Source organism: Notechis scutatus, chromosome 9, assembly GCF_049901735.1.
Source record: "Notechis scutatus isolate UNSWTSFEM ecotype Mainland chromosome 9, rNotScu1.2, whole genome shotgun sequence".
In the NCBI taxonomy this organism is placed as follows: domain Eukaryota; kingdom Metazoa; phylum Chordata; class Lepidosauria; order Squamata; family Elapidae; genus Notechis; species Notechis scutatus.
In genome coordinates this window covers 22,941,442-22,956,331 of record NC_142017.1, presented here as the reverse complement: position 1 = coordinate 22,956,331, position 14,890 = coordinate 22,941,442, and the positions used below count along the sequence as shown (strand labels likewise).

Sequence of the window (14,890 nt, the reverse complement as noted above, 5' to 3'; positions counted from 1 at the left end):
CCTGGGGGGGGGTCAGCGGGGGTTGTTGCCAAGGTGAACCGTGGTTGACGAGTGAACTCAGCCGGGCCTGCAGCCCGAGAGCGCGATGCCTGCGCTTGTTTGCCTCAGAAGCGGGAGCCGGTAAACAGGGTCGCCGCTCAGCTGAGCGGAAGGGAAGCCATTAGCTCCGCCGCTGAGAGAAGGCGGCTCCCGCCCACGCGCTGCATTTGCGCTGAAAGCTTTTTAATCTGCCAACGAAGCGCCGCTCGGATGTTCTGGCCCTGCTGACATTCAGTGAAGGGCATCGTGGAAAGGCGATTCCAGGAAACCAGAAGCTCCCAAACAGCCATTAAGAGGCACGGTTAGCATGCGTCTCCCCCCCCCCCCAAAAAAAAAAACACCTAATGCGGGGGTGGGAAACTGACGCCAGAAATGAAACTAATGTTGTTGACCCTGATCAAAAGTTTCCTTCCGAAGAGAGAAGCTGCGGCGTCCAGCGAGTCTCTTTGCCTGCCTTCCTGCTCCAGGGAAAGACTTCAAGGTTGATCTCTATTTGGCGGTCGTTACAAGGATCTTTTGTACAACCCATGGAGTACTGTGAATTGTTTGGGGGCGTTGGGGGATGAAATCCGTTTTCTTTAGCTTAAGTCTCTGTCCCTAGAATCAGAAAACCCCACTTTGGGTGCAACCCCTTATCCAATGAAGGAGAATAACAGCTCTCAAAAGAAACCAGCATGGCTGCATAAAGAACTTTCTGATAAATAGAAAAACAAAACAGACAAGTATAACAAGTGGGCAACATACTGTAAAAAAAGTCAGAATATCAGCAAATAGCCCGAGCCTGCAAAGATGAAGTGAGGAAAGCTAAGGCTCAAAATGAACTAAGTCTTGCGACAAAAGTAAAAAATAACCCCAAAAAAGCTTCTCTCAACATGTAAAAAACAAGAAAAAAGTCAAGAAAATGATTGGTCCATTAATGGAAGAAAGTGGCAAGAAAGTGACAAGCAACAGGGAGAAAGCAGAACTGCTTAACTCGGGGGTTTTCACCTGTCTTTACATAAAAGGAAAAAAACAGTCCAACCTATCAAAAGCGATAAAAAAGCGATAAAAAAAGCTGTAAAAAAGAGATTAGGAATACTTGTTAAAACAGGGAGGAAAATGGTGAGCAGCTGTCTACCCTAGATGAGTTCAATTCACCAGGACCAGATGGATTACATCCCAAGGTTCTGAAGGAACTGGCAGACATGATCTCAGAACCACTGAACTAGATCTTTCAAAGATTCTGGAGACCCAGGGAACTACCAGAGGATTGGAAAAGAGCTGGTGTACTTCCCATCTTCAAAAAAAAAAAAAAAAAGTGGGGGGGAGATCCAGGAAACTATAGACCTATCACCCTGATCTCAATACTTGGGAAGATTCTGGGAAAAAAAATAAGCAATGAATCAGCGAACACCAAGAGCACAGGTGTCAAACTTGTGTCATGTTGCCATTATGATGTTTTATGATGTTTTTTTTCCCCTTTGTGGAGCTGGGATGGGTGTGGCCTGTGTATCTGGCCCACAGGTCATCAGTTTGACCCCTGACCTAGAGGCAAACAAAGTCACCAAAAGCCAACATGGGTTTGTCAAAAACATATCATGCCAGAGAAGTCTTATTGCATTATTTGACAAAGTGACAAAATTAGTGGACCAGAAGAATGCTGTGGATGTAGTTTACTTGGACTTCAGTAAGGGATTTGACAAAGTAGACCACAACTTGCTACATAAGATAGCAAAATGTGAATTAAAAGCATCACCACCAGATGGATTCCTAACTGGTTGACCAGCTGCACTCAATGTGTAGCCCTCAATGAAACTGCATCTTAGGTCCAATATTCTTCAACATTTTCATCAATGATTTGGATGAGAACATCAAATTTGCAGATGGCAGCAAGTTGGCAGGAATAGCCAACACTCCAGAAGACAGGCTTAAGATACAGCAAGATCTTGACAGACTTGAACATTGGGCACTAACAAAATGAAATTCAGTGGGGGGGAGAAAGTAAGATTCTACATTTAGTCAAGAAAAACCAAATGCATAGGTATAGTATAGGTGGTACCTGGCTCAATAATAGTAATTGTGAGAGGGATCTTGGAGTCTTAGTGGACAATCACTTGAAAGTATGAGCCAGCCGTGTGCTGCAGTTGCCAAAAGCCAACACAATCCTAGGCTGCATTAACAGAGGAACAGAATCAAGATCACAAGTGTTAATACTACCTTATAGTGCCTTCGTAAGGCCACACTTGGAATACTGCATCCAGTTTTGATCGCCACAATATGAAAAAGTTGTTGAGACTAGAAAAGAATGCAGAGAAGAGCAACAAAGATGATTAGGGGACTAGAACTGTTGATGGAATTGGGTTTAATTCTAGTTTAATGAAAAAGGACTGGAGGGACATGATAGCAGTCTTCCAATATATTTGAGAGGCTGCCACAGAGAAGAGGGAGTCAAGCTATCCTCCAAAGCACCTGAGGGCAGGACAAGAAGCAATGGGTGGAAACTAATCAGGGAGAGAAGCAACCTAGAACCAAGGAGAAATTTCCTGACAGCAATTAATCAGAGGAACAACTTCCCTCCAGAAGTTGTGAATGCTCCAACACTGGAAGTTTTTAAGAAGATGTAGGATAACCATTTCTCTGAAATGGTATAGGGCTTCCTGCCTGAGCAGGGGGTTGGACTAGAAGACCTCCAAGGTCCCTTCTTACTCTGTTATCCACATGTTGGAATTAAAATGTTACCAACAGACCACCTCCCTGGGCTGGGTCATTCTGAGCTAAGCAAGGGCGGGGGCGGGTTTCCTGCAGAGCTGTCTCTGGGTAATCGGCTCCACTTCTCAAGGGCTCTTACACTTTGGAGCCATTTCCAACATTCCTTTGGCATCTGGCTCACTATACCTAATCTACTCAGCCTTGCCTCCACCCTGGGCTGAAAGAAGTACATGAATAAATCCTGTGGGTGTCTGAAAAAAGCCACGCTACCCCTCCCAGTCTGCAAGGCAAATTTTTCCCTATTCTTTCCACCTCTCATTACCAAATTTAATTTCAGATCTCCTGATATTTTTTTGCTTCTTAATAAACCTAGTATCCCAGCGTCTTGAATGCTTCTTAAAGCCTCCCAAATGGATTTGCTAGAGATGAGGTGAATCCTTTGAGTGATTTTGGAGTTTATATTTCTGTTGAGGCAGCCTGAACTTGCATTTTCTCTTTTTTTAAACCACAACTTCAGTTTACCATCAACTAACATATTTTCCCAAATATCATTAGGGAGGCAGACATTTCTCACTGTGTGTTTGACATTTATTCCTTAAGTGAGGTGATTTGCACTATTAAATTTCATTCATTCATGCCTATTGCTCCATTCAATCTTGATCATTCAGAATTGTATTTCTTCTAGGGAAGTCGCTATTTTCATTTTTTATAACCTGAAGATTTTGGGAGTATCACCGGTGCATTTTTGTTCAAGTCACGGAAGAGTTGGGAGGCTTGTGGCACCACGCTTGACGGTCTTCAGCCTGGCTTCTCAAAGCCCAGACGGTTCCTTCCCTCTAGACTGCAGGAGGAGAGCCGAGGGGGTGGCCAAAGATCAGGACCCTGCTAGGTGGTGGCTGGGATCCCTCTTGGGGACCTTATTAGAATGAAATGAAATATATGTAAAACGAGCTGTCAGACTCAGCCGGGACGTGCAAGAGCCACCAGGCCAAGTTCCCTCTGGGGCACAGACCGAAGAGCCTCCGGGTCTCCATTCCGGAAAAGAGGGACGGACGGATTGAAAAAGCCCCCGGGTCCCGGCCGCCTTCGGGGAAAGGCTCCCCCAATGGGCCAGAGACGGGGAGTGAGCCGTTGGTAAGGCAGCGCGTCCTCGGTCCGAAACGAGCGCCTGGAGCTTCTCGCTCGGAGCGGCGCGGAAGAGCAGCCGGGAAATGTTCCTTTAAATGCCCGGGAGGAGCGCTCCGGGTCACGAGAAGCCGCTCCGTGCTCGCGGGGGAGATTTTCCGGCGGAGCCGATCCTGCGCCCGCCCGCCTTCCGTCCTGCCCCGGGAGAAGCGCCGCCTGCTCCGGCCTCGCCGCCGCCCGAGCCCGAGTCGCCGCTCGCCGGAGCAGCGCTGCCCAGCCGGTAGGCCCGCGCCGAAGCGGTGGCCGAGAGCGGCGGGCCCGGGCCTGGCGGCGCCGCGCGGGCCCGAGCGATGGAGGGGCAGATGGCGGGGCTCTACGACCTGGGCCGGCGGCTGGGCAGGGGCCACTTCGCCGAGGTGCGGCTGGCCCGGCACGTCTTCACGGGCGAGCGCGTGGCCGTCAAGGTGATCGAGAAGAGCCGGCTGGGCGCCGCGGCGGCGGCGCGGCTGCGGCGGGAGGTGGGCTGCATGAAGCTGGTGCAGCACCCCAACGTGGTGCGGCTCTACCAGGTGCTGGAGACGCCGGCCCGGCTCTACCTGGTGCTGGAGCTGGGCGACGGCGGGGACCTCTTCGACCTGCTGACGCGGCGGCCGGGCGGGCTGGAGGAGGCGCGGGCCAAGGGCTACTTCGCCCAGGTGGTGCACGCCATCGCCTACTGCCACCGCCTGCACGTCGTGCACCGCGACCTCAAGCCCGAGAACGTGCTCTTCTTCCAGCACCAAGGGGTGGTCAAGCTCACCGACTTCGGCTTCAGCAGCTGCTTCCAGCCGGGCACCATGCTGGCCACCAGTTGCGGCTCCCTCGCCTACTCGGCCCCTGAGATCCTGCTGGGCGAGGAGTATGACGCCCCCGCCGTGGGTAAGAAGAGCCCTAGGCCTTTCGGCCGCGCCAAGGAGGGGAGGCAGCGCGAAGCCTGCAGCAGGCCCGGCCCAGCCGAGGCCTGGCAGGATGTCGCTGCTCCCGCGGGGAACGGGGGTGCTGGGTGCTCCGGCTGCCAGGCCCGTCTTGACCTTGGGCCGCCGAGGCTCCGGGGAACTCTGGCCATCGTCTCCGGCTCGAATGTCTCTTGGCTCCTGGCTGACATGACCCACAAGCAACACTCGGAGGGAGCCAGAGAAGTTCCAGAGGCCTAAAGCCGCCTTTGACCCTGTGCGGGAGGGCTGGGCTGCCTGACCGGTGGATAGCCCTGGTGCCCCTGCCACAGCAATGGTGGTCCATCTGGGCCCGGATGGAATCCAGGAATTTCTTTGGGTTGCTGCTGTTCAGCGGGAACTACTTAGGGAGAAGCAGGACAGAGCAGCCAGCCGTTCCTTTCTAAACCTCTTAAGAGGACTAGAAGTTTCTAATGGCTAAAGTCTGTTTAATGTCATCTTCCCCAGTCCCTTCCATGGTGGCCCATGACGACTCCTGCCTCCCTTTCCTGTTTCTCTTAGGTCCGTTCTCTGACCATGAACAAGGAGATGCTTTATCGCATTTGTGTCAGAGCGATCCCTTTTATCAGCCCTTGGTCGCAGGATCTGTTGGCAGATTTTCTTCTCTAGCGATCCAGAGAAAAAATGGGAGACTAGAGACTTCACACAAAGAGGTTTTAAAAACTCCCTGGTGCAAGAAAACCACACACTACCTGCACCATCCCTATTTTAGGCAGAGACTGGCCCGTTGCCTGGGGAGCTCCTGGAAATGGTGAAAAGGAGCACCTGTGGAGGAGGAGGGGGTTGCCACTAACAACTCTGCTGTATTAGTTTAGTTCCCATATTTTTTGTGTGGGGGGGGGAGTTTGGAGTTTACCATGGGTGTTATCCCTGTGAGATGCTGGGAGCCTTGAAGGGTTTGACAACATGTACATTTGATCAATCAACCTGGATAGTTGAGGGATTAACTAGAGAACAAATGTTATTCCAGGTGATTTTTTCCCCAAGGTGGAACAGACATAATTCCTTGGCAGATAAATACCTTTCCCAGGTCATTCTTGTAGCCTGTCATTTGTAAATCCCCTTTCAACCCTGTCTCAATCTTGTCAGTCAGATCCTGTTCCTTTTCCGTAACATCTTTTAGATAGTCTCTCCATAGAAGCAGATGGCTCTGTTGAGGCTATTACAGATAATTTATGAATCCATCATTCAGAAATATCCTTTAATATGACATGGAAAAAGATGTTACATTGGACATACAAAAGAAGCTGGCTGATGAGTTAACAATTAATTAAAATGGATTTATAAATAACAAACCAAGAACATGACCTGGATAATTTTCCTACATTGGAGTTACAAAAGAAGATTGTTTAAAGCGTTGAAGAATTTTGTGAGAAGGGAGAAAAAGAAAAAAGAAATCAAGTTCTACAATATTAGTTTAATTGACTAAAGATTGTTAGAAGTGGAAGGAAGGAATATAATAGTGGTTTATTTGATCAAGGTTGACATAAATATGTTATTTCTAGTAATTTTTAATGAAACCAGCAGAACTGAAATGATGATGCTTTATGGATTTGTTTATAGATAAAAAATCCAATATTGGAAGAAGAGATAATTTGATGTCTTTTTAGATAAGATGATAAAGCTATTTCCTGTGTTAATCCCATTTTTTAAAATTGATATTCTAGAAAAGCTTACAAAGTGTCATCTTTAGCCATCCTGTATCTGCTGTATCTGGTAAATTTTCTGAATTAAAATTGGAACATTTTTACAAAATTGGAATCCTCACCCAGATCAGCCAAATGGATGGATCCATTTGATTCCTTAACTGAAATTGAGAAGACACTACATGATTCCAGTGTGGAACTGGGTCTTTGGTTGTGGAGCCTCAGCAAAATCATCTCCTTCAAGCTCTTTTCATGGGATGGTGTTGCAACTGAGAACTGGCCCTTCTCCCTGCCGCCGAGTCCTCTGAGAGTGTCCGGTGCTTGAAGCTGAGCATAGAATCCCAGGGCTGGAAGAGACCCTGGAGGCCGCCTAGTCCAACCAGCAAGAGAACTTAGGCCATTTTAGACAAAGGGCTGTCCAATCCTTTCTTAAAACCTCCCGTGTTGAAGAACCCAGAACTCCAGGAGACCAGCCATCCCATTCTCACAGCCAGTGAATTTCTCCTGACATCCGGGTTGGATCTCTTTAATGATCTTCCCCCAGCCACTCCTTGTCCTGCCTTTCCGGTGCTTTGGAGAACAACTCTCTTCTCTGTACTGGGAGACTTTTATCCTGTCACCCCAACCCCAATGCTCGATACCTAGCTCCCTTAACCATTCATCGTATGGTTTAGCCTCCAGATCCCTTATCATCTTTGTTGCTCTTCTCTGCATTCTTTCATTTTTTGCATCATGGTGACCAGAATTGTGGCCTCACTAGTGCAGTGTAAAGAAATACTTACACTTCATGTGCTCTTGATACCCTTGTTGATGCATCCCAGGACTGCATTGGCCTTTTTGGCAGTTGCAGCACACGACTGGCTCCACTAGGACTCCTAGATCCCTCTCAGAGTTGCTATTGTTCAGCCAGGTACCACTTATTCTATTTAGTCAGGTGAGTCTGACTAAAACCAAAGCAAGTGGGACAGATGCTTAACTGTGATTTGGAAGCCATATTAATGCAGCAGCCCCAAATGATGTCATTGTAATGGCTTATGTTCCATTTGCAATCCAGCCATACACTTTTTTTTTCATGTATCACCATCTTACACCTTTACATTTGACTTTTGTTTCAATGTGCAATTGTTGTGTCTGTGGAAACACAACAATTGTTGTGTCTGTCTTTCAAAGCAAAGAAATTTATCCTGACCATATTTCAAGCTTTAGCTGTGACCTCAGCTGCTTCTTATAATAGCCTGAAAACCGAACCAAAATAGAATTTGAGTAGCTCTGTTTCCATTACTTGCTAGCATTTTGTCTTTTTCATTTGAACAGCTGATACTGTTTCTTGTTTCATTCGAAGGTATCTAAAGAAATTCTCTTTGTTATTTTTACTATGATTTGCCCACCTTCAATTCATTCTACACCTTTGTTTTCTACACTTCCAAGGTAACTACACGTCTTTTTACTTGGTGATTTAGCTATCTGTTTCCTTACATTTTCATTTCCAATTCTTCCATTTTCTTTCGTTGTTACATTCTTACAACTGAAAGTGATTCCTAAATTCTTTTTAGGAATTCTCACTTCTTTTGACTTCTTTTCTACATTAGCTTTCTCTGCCATGAGGAAGGGTTTATAAAATCTGCTTCTCTTGATATTTCAAAAAGGTGCCCAGCTACTGAGTTACAGGTTCCTAATCTCAAGGCTTTCTTCAGCCCCTCAATAGTTCATAACACATTTCTACCCCACGCTGTTAAGCCCTTCATAATATTGGTGGTAATATTGGTGGTTTGGAGCAGGGGTCTCCAACCTTGGCACTTTAAGACTTGTGGATTTCAACTCCCAGAATTCTGGGAGTTGAAGCCCACAAGTCTTAAAGTTGCTAAGGTTGGAGACCCCTGGTTTGGAGTATTTGACTGGCATACAAATAGGACATCAGCCTTGAGTCCCCTGCAGAACAGAGTTTGCATTTGAAGTCAGTGGAATAAGTGGATTTGATTTGACGACTTTAGGGCAACGGGGTCCTTCTGCAGCAGGGAGCTGTGAAAGGGAAGAAGAGAGACATGTTGGAGGGCTGAGCCCAGAGGTTGGGGAGGGGGGCTCCTGTTCAGCCCAGTTTCCTCTTTTTCTTCTCTCTTAGATATCTGGAGCTTGGGTGTCATCCTTTACATGCTGGTCTGTGGACATCCCCCTTTCCAGGAGGCCAACGACAGCGAGACCCTGACCATGATCCTGGACTGTCGCTATGTGATACCATCAGGCATCTCCCTCCTGTGTGCAGAGTAGGAGGCCCCTCCTCATTTCCTCCCTCTTTGTCCGTGCCTTTTTCCTTAGGAAGCAGCCTCAACCTCCCTGCCTATTTGGCTCACAGCACAGAGACGTGTGGGCAAGGGTCAGCAGGAAACCACCCCCCCCACGGTGCTGTTGAATTATTGCCACATTTCTATGCCTCCCAACCACTTTGGGTGATTCACAACAATCAAAGAAATAACAATAATCCCAATTAAAAGGCAGGGGGGGGGGAAGAGGGCAAGCAGGGCAGACCAAATGGGACAAGGCCAGGGGACTTGGGGAAGAGGGGGGTCTTCGCGATTCCTCGTAACTAGAGCAGACGGGGAGGGAGGGTATCCAGATCACGGGCGGCAGGACTCATCCTGGAGGGCAGGCACTGGGACAGAGAAGGGACACTCACAGAGTCCCAAGAGGTAAGGTGAAGGAACCTGACAGGTGCCTGCTCTGCAGGCTCAAGTCAGCCAGGAAGATACTACGGGAGATGGGCAGTAAGTAACCAGGCCCTTTGCCAGGTAGGGCTTTGAGAGTAACGACTAGCACCTTGAATTGCACCTAGAAGCAAGCTCACCAGTGGTGCAGCTTCACAGAAAAGGAGTTATGTAGGCATAGGTCTAGATGAGGCGGGTGGCACATATCCAATAAGTAAGTACATAAATAGATAGAGAGATAGGAATATGGAGGCATGCCTGTGCTGCTGCATTCTGGACCAGTTGACGCTTCCAGGTGTTCTTCAAGGGCAGCCTTAGATAGAGCGTGTTGCAGTAGTCAAGCTGTGAGGTGGCTAGTGTGTCTGAAGGGTCCTCCCTGATACAGGAAAGGACGCAGTTGGCACCCCTTTCTTTTCACCCTTGAGCACTTGGAGGGAAGGATGGCTTGGCAATATAGCGCCTTACCTATCTTTCTTTTTGCCCTCCCCGCTGCTCCTCTTTCCCCGTGGGAGGAGGCCCTCTCAAGTTGGACCAGAACTCACAAGGTGACCGTTCAGCCACAGAGTCTGGGCTTTGGCCTCTTCCAGTTATTGCTCTGGCCTAATCGCTCAATGGTCGAGGGGAACAGATCTGTGCCTGGATGAGCGGTCTGCTGGTGGCTCTTCTGCCTTCCCTGGGAGACTTCTGAGCCACGCAGGGTTTGTGCTGAGCCAATAAGGAGGGGGCTCCCCCTGTTGCGGTGCCTTTCTAGGGTCCCCTTTTGCCTGGGCTCTGCCTTCTGCTTGGGGTTTCTGAAGAGACGTGGATTGGGAGGGGGGAGAGCAGGGCCTGGCGGGGCAGCGGCTGAGTCACTCTCCTTCTTCTTTGCCCAGCCTTATTGCCCAGATGCTGCAGCGGGACCCCAAGCAAAGGGCCTCCTTGGAGCTAATTGAAAACCACCCGTGGCTCCAGGGGGTGGACCCCTCCCCAGCCAGCCATTCTCTTCTGCCGCTGACGTCACACCGGAGGGTTTTGGAGGAGGAGCACGAGATCATCATCCAGACCATGATGTGCGGCCACATTGCAGACCGAGAAACCATCCAGGAGTGAGTGAGGGTCCGGGGTGGGCATTGGCACAAATCACTCTGGTTGGTTCAGGAAGGCTGTGCAAGGGGAATGTGATTTGGGCACAGGCACCACGGGAGAGCTTTGCTGGCTGAAATGATCAGGTAGATGTTTGGAGGCCTCCTTAATGCTCGAAGGCCAAAAGTGGCTTCTGACTGTGAAACGTCAATTGTAGTTTTGAAATGGACATAAACAGGTAATCCTTGGTTAATTACCACTCATTCAATGACCATTTGAAGTTACAATGGTGCTGAACAGGTGATACTTAAGACCAGTTCTAGAAATTCTAGCTGTCCCAGCATCCCTGCATTCACGTGACTGCCATTTATGACATTCTCTGCCAGCTTCCCACAAGCAAAATCAATGGGAAGTTGGCAGAGAAAATTGCAAGTTGCTCCCACTGTTTTTCCCCCCTGAGGAGTTGTGCTACAGAATGCAAGATCCTGGAGAATCCATGCATGTACTCCTGCAGTGGAATCTCTCCCCAGACTGCGTGCCTCACTCTACAGTACTCACTCACCCTACAGCATGCTTGCAAGCCACCAGGACTTGTAACTCCCCACAGGCTTCCCCAATGACTCTGTGGAAAGTTGGCTGGAAGTTGCAAGTACCTGGTAGTCACATGAGGTTCTCACTTAACAACCCATGGTTTTTATTTATTTAGAAAATGTATATTGTTGCCTACTTACAGATGGCCACTCAAGGTGGCTTACAGGACATAAAAACACAATATAAAATAAATAACAAGAATAACCCCCCCACCCTGGTGACAACACACATTCATGCCAGCCCTGATCCTTGCTTAATGGCAGCAACAGAGACTGCAGGATTCCCATAAGCAATGTGGTCACATGACCTCATGCTTCACAACGACATTGCTTGGTGATAGAAATTCCAGTCCCCGTTATTGTTGTTAAGCAAGGACTACCTGGTTAGGTAAAGCTTACATTCCCATTTGCCTATAGAGAAAAAAGTGAATCTGCAGCCATGTAAGGTGTTGGTGAACTATAGGAGCCAGGAGCCCAACCTCCCTGGCTAATGGCATGCCATGCTCAGCAGCTTCTAGACAGCCATGGGTTCCCCATTCCTGGGTCAAACATGGCACACAGCTTGCCCAAATCTGTGATCCCATCACTGTGGCCTGCAACCAGAGAACCAGTCCCAAAACTGTCAGGTTCCTGAATGTGAGTAGGTTGGACAGAGCCGCAGAATAAGTGAAGATGTTCGGTCTCCCGCATCCAGTTATCTGTCATCAAGCACGCACCTGTACCCAAGGTGAGGCTGGTTGGTGTTCCAGGTGTGTTTCAAGCCCATAATTCAGGCAGCTGGACTTTATGGGCCAAGCTGCATGTAGAAACAGACTTTTGTTCACTGAAGAGGTTCTTAACTTAGTTTGTGTTGTTGAGGCATTGAGCGCCGGGGCATTCTGGTAAGCAGCTGGTTGAGGGCAATCGGTCAGTTACTGGGCAGGCCCGAAAGCGAGCAGAGCCTCGGGAGTCTCTTCCTGTGTCCATGCCTGACTCTTTCTCCCTGCAGAGCCCTGGAGGCCAAGCGCTACAATCACGTCACTGCCACCTACTTTCTGCTGGCTGAACGGATTCTGCGCGAGAAGCACGAGAAGCAGAGCCTGGCGGAGCAGCTCCAGAGCAGGCAAGCCCCCCTCGGCCCTTCAAGCCTTGGTCTCGGCCAGCCGGGGGGATCCACACCTGCTCACACTCTTTGCTCCTCCTTCTTCCTCAGGAGCCCGCCAGGCGAGTCCCGCCTCCCTCAGCCCACAGAGCTGCCCCCAGCCACCAAGAGCACCCTGGAGAACATCGCTGCGGAGTACGCCAGGAAGCCTCTCCTGTCCCGCTCGGCCTCAGGCGAGGGCAGGTCCTCTTCCAGCTTCCATGGATGCGGGCAGCCTCTGCGGGCCCTCATCCAGCCCTCCCTCATGGAGACAGGCATCGCCAAGAGCACCCTGGCCCTGCAGCAGATTTCAGAGGAGGAGGAGGAGGAGGAGGAAGAGGCAGAAGGGAAGCCAGGCCTCTCTCGAAGGCGGACCTCCTCCTTGAACCAAGAGCAGATGAGCCGCTTCCAGAGCACCGCATCATCCCTGCTTTTCTGCCGGGCCCTTGCAGCCCACTACAAAGTGGGCAAGAGCCTCCTCCCTTCACACGCCAAGTCCTCCTGCCCGGAACAAGGGCCTGGGACGGCTCCAGCAGCTCCAGTGGAGCAGGCGTCTCCCAGCAGCCAGTCAGGGGCAGGCCGAGCCCCCCAGACAGAGGAGCCGGGTGGCCGCCTCGGCTTGCAATCGGGGAGGAGGCCTGCTGAGCCCCCAGGGGAAGCCACCCCACTAGGCAGCCATGGAGGGGGCCCTGCCAGACCAGAGGTGGCACTGGGCCAAATTGAGCCCCTCCTGGCAGAGGAAGAGGAGCAGAGCGACCTCCTTCCAGCGAGAGGAGGAGATCCTGTCGAGGGGAACTCTCGGGGGCTGGGGAGGAGAGCCCCCAGCCCCAGAGCAGCACGGCTCTCCTGCAGGGTGGCTGTGCCCCAGGAACCACTGGAGCCGAGGTGGGGCCAGGGGTGGAGGCCAGGGGCCTTGAGCTGGGGCCGCCCCACGGGGCCAAGGCCTGCTGCGATGGCCAGAGCAATGGCAGCGGCCATGACAGCCTCGCGGACAGCATCATCAAGCTGGACCCGGCCAAAGGCAAGAACGCTAACCTGAAGGATCGGCTCCTGCAGTTCCCGCTCTGCGAAAAGGCCCTGGCCTTCCGGATGCAGCCCAGCTCCAGGGAGAGCCTGCTGTCCTTGGGGCAGTTCAACTGTTGCCACGTCATCTAGGCAGGCGAAGGGGAAGAGCAAGGAGAGCTCAGGCGGACCTGCGGGGGAGAGCCGGGCAGCGGCAGAGTCCAGTTGCCAAGGTCCGTGCTGGCTGCCTACCTACCTCCTCCCAGGAGGGGCTTCCTGCGTGAGAAGCAAGCAGCTCCCAGCACCCACACACCACCTTTGGCCGGGGCGTTTCCCCTCACGTCCCCCGGCACCCACAACTTTTGAGACGAACCCTCTCCCTGGTCTGTGGTGGAGGAAGGTCTTTGGCTCACTCTGGTGCAGCCGGGAGCTCTGGAGAACTTGGAAATTGGGAGGAAGCCAAGGCTGTGCTCCTCCGAGTCAAAAGGGAACTTGGGGTGTCTATGGGCCCTGGAGGTCTTGGAGAAGCATTTCCAGGAGATGCAGGATCTCTCCAGGCCTCTCCAGACCTCCTACTTTAACTTAAGGTAACCGGCCTACAACTCCCGGGTTTTTTTTTACCCCAGGCAGGCAGTGGGCTTGACTTTCCCTGGCAGAGCCCCGGCCATCTCCCCCTTGTGGGGCCTCCAGGCCAGGGAGGTCAGGCACCCGGCTAACGTCTCCATCAGGAGCTGTGGATGAGCTGGCAGCTGTGGAGGGAGGGCCTTGTTCCCTTCTCTCTCTGGCTGCCCTCTCCCCCCGGGCAGAGCAGTGGGCCTCAGCTTTAGGTTTGGGAGCGTAGTAGCCACTTCGAAGCCCAGCTCACTCCTGGACCCAGGACCGGGCTGGGGAAAAAGTGTAAGCGTGGCAGAGCCAGATTGGGGACCTGTGCAGGTGAGAGCAGGGCAGGTAGGTGTTCATTGCTAAGTCCCCACATCTGGATTTGGGCTCTTCAGCAAGAGACCGTGCCACTCGGCTTGGTCGGCTCCTGCCCTCCTTCCTGGCCCCAGCCTCTGCGGGACGATGAGCCCTTCGGCCAGGCCTCTGCTGCCGCTGCTTCCTCCGTCCCGCCCCCCCGCTCTCTGCCCCGGCTGCCAAGCAGCGGGTGGGTCTTCCCAAAGCACCGGGGCTCTCTTAACCCTGGGGCAGCTTTTTGTAGCAACTGAGGTATTTTAGCATATTTTAAGGTTTATCACCTAGCCGGGGTTGGCCCTAGGTGGCCAACCTACCTTCTTCCCAGCATGAGCCAAGCTATCGTGTTGCCCTCCTTGGCCTGGCTCGGAAGGGCCTTGCTGGGCAGAAGAGGGCCCTCCCCTCCCCTGCTCAGTCTCCTGGGCTCTGTGTTTCTCCCCCATCCTGTCGCCTGCGCCCAAACTCCCCTCCCCTCCCCGAGGCTTCTGGGGGAAAGCAGCTCTCGCTCTCTGTATTTATCCTCTTTTCTTGCTGGCAAGGAATGGGTTGGGGGAGGGGTTGGGGGGGGGGCTGAGCTCTTGGGAGTTCTGTGTCACGTGCACTGATGGGATCGAAGGGAAAGCAAGGCCGACCCAATAAAATGATCACTCTGGATCCCAAAGCAACTTGTGGCTCCTTGTCAAGAAAAAGCGGAGGAGGATTTCACCCAGTGGGTTGGTACCACTGAGCCTGGCTGTGCAGGCACATCAGACCTCGCTCTGCAGGCCAGCCAAGAATCCCCCCCCCCGGGCATTCAGCTCCCCCGGCTGTCAGGGTTCCAAGTAAAAGACCCACTGCAAGCAAGCAAGAACTCCGGGAGGGCAGGAGGATTCCTCAAGGAATAGCTGCATTGGAAGCATCATCTTGGCACACACCTGGTGAAAACCGACTCTTGGTCTTCGCCTAATTAAAAAGTAAACGCTTCCCCCCCAACCCC

The 14,890-nt window shown here is 51.6% G+C and overlaps 1 protein-coding gene across 2 annotated transcripts; it reads left to right on the top strand.

Moving 5' to 3' along the window:
- Positions 1-3,753: 3,753 nt before the first annotated feature.
- Positions 3,754-14,567, top strand: LOC113422980 (SNF-related serine/threonine-protein kinase-like). Of its 2 annotated transcripts, XM_087971870.1 has the most exons (6): positions 3,944-4,770; positions 8,610-8,751; positions 10,062-10,274; positions 11,830-11,943; positions 12,034-12,846; positions 12,880-14,561. In XM_087971870.1, the coding sequence occupies exons 1-6, from the start codon at positions 4,203-4,205 to the stop codon at positions 12,998-13,000; spliced, it is 1,971 nt and encodes a 656-aa protein (XP_087827996.1). In that variant the 5' UTR covers positions 3,944-4,202; the 3' UTR covers positions 13,001-14,561. The 2 variants fall into 2 exon arrangements, with proteins under 2 accessions (XP_026539960.2, XP_087827996.1); XM_026684175.2 differs by having other exon boundaries at positions 3,754-4,770; positions 12,034-14,567.
- Positions 14,568-14,890: the final 323 nt, after the last annotated feature.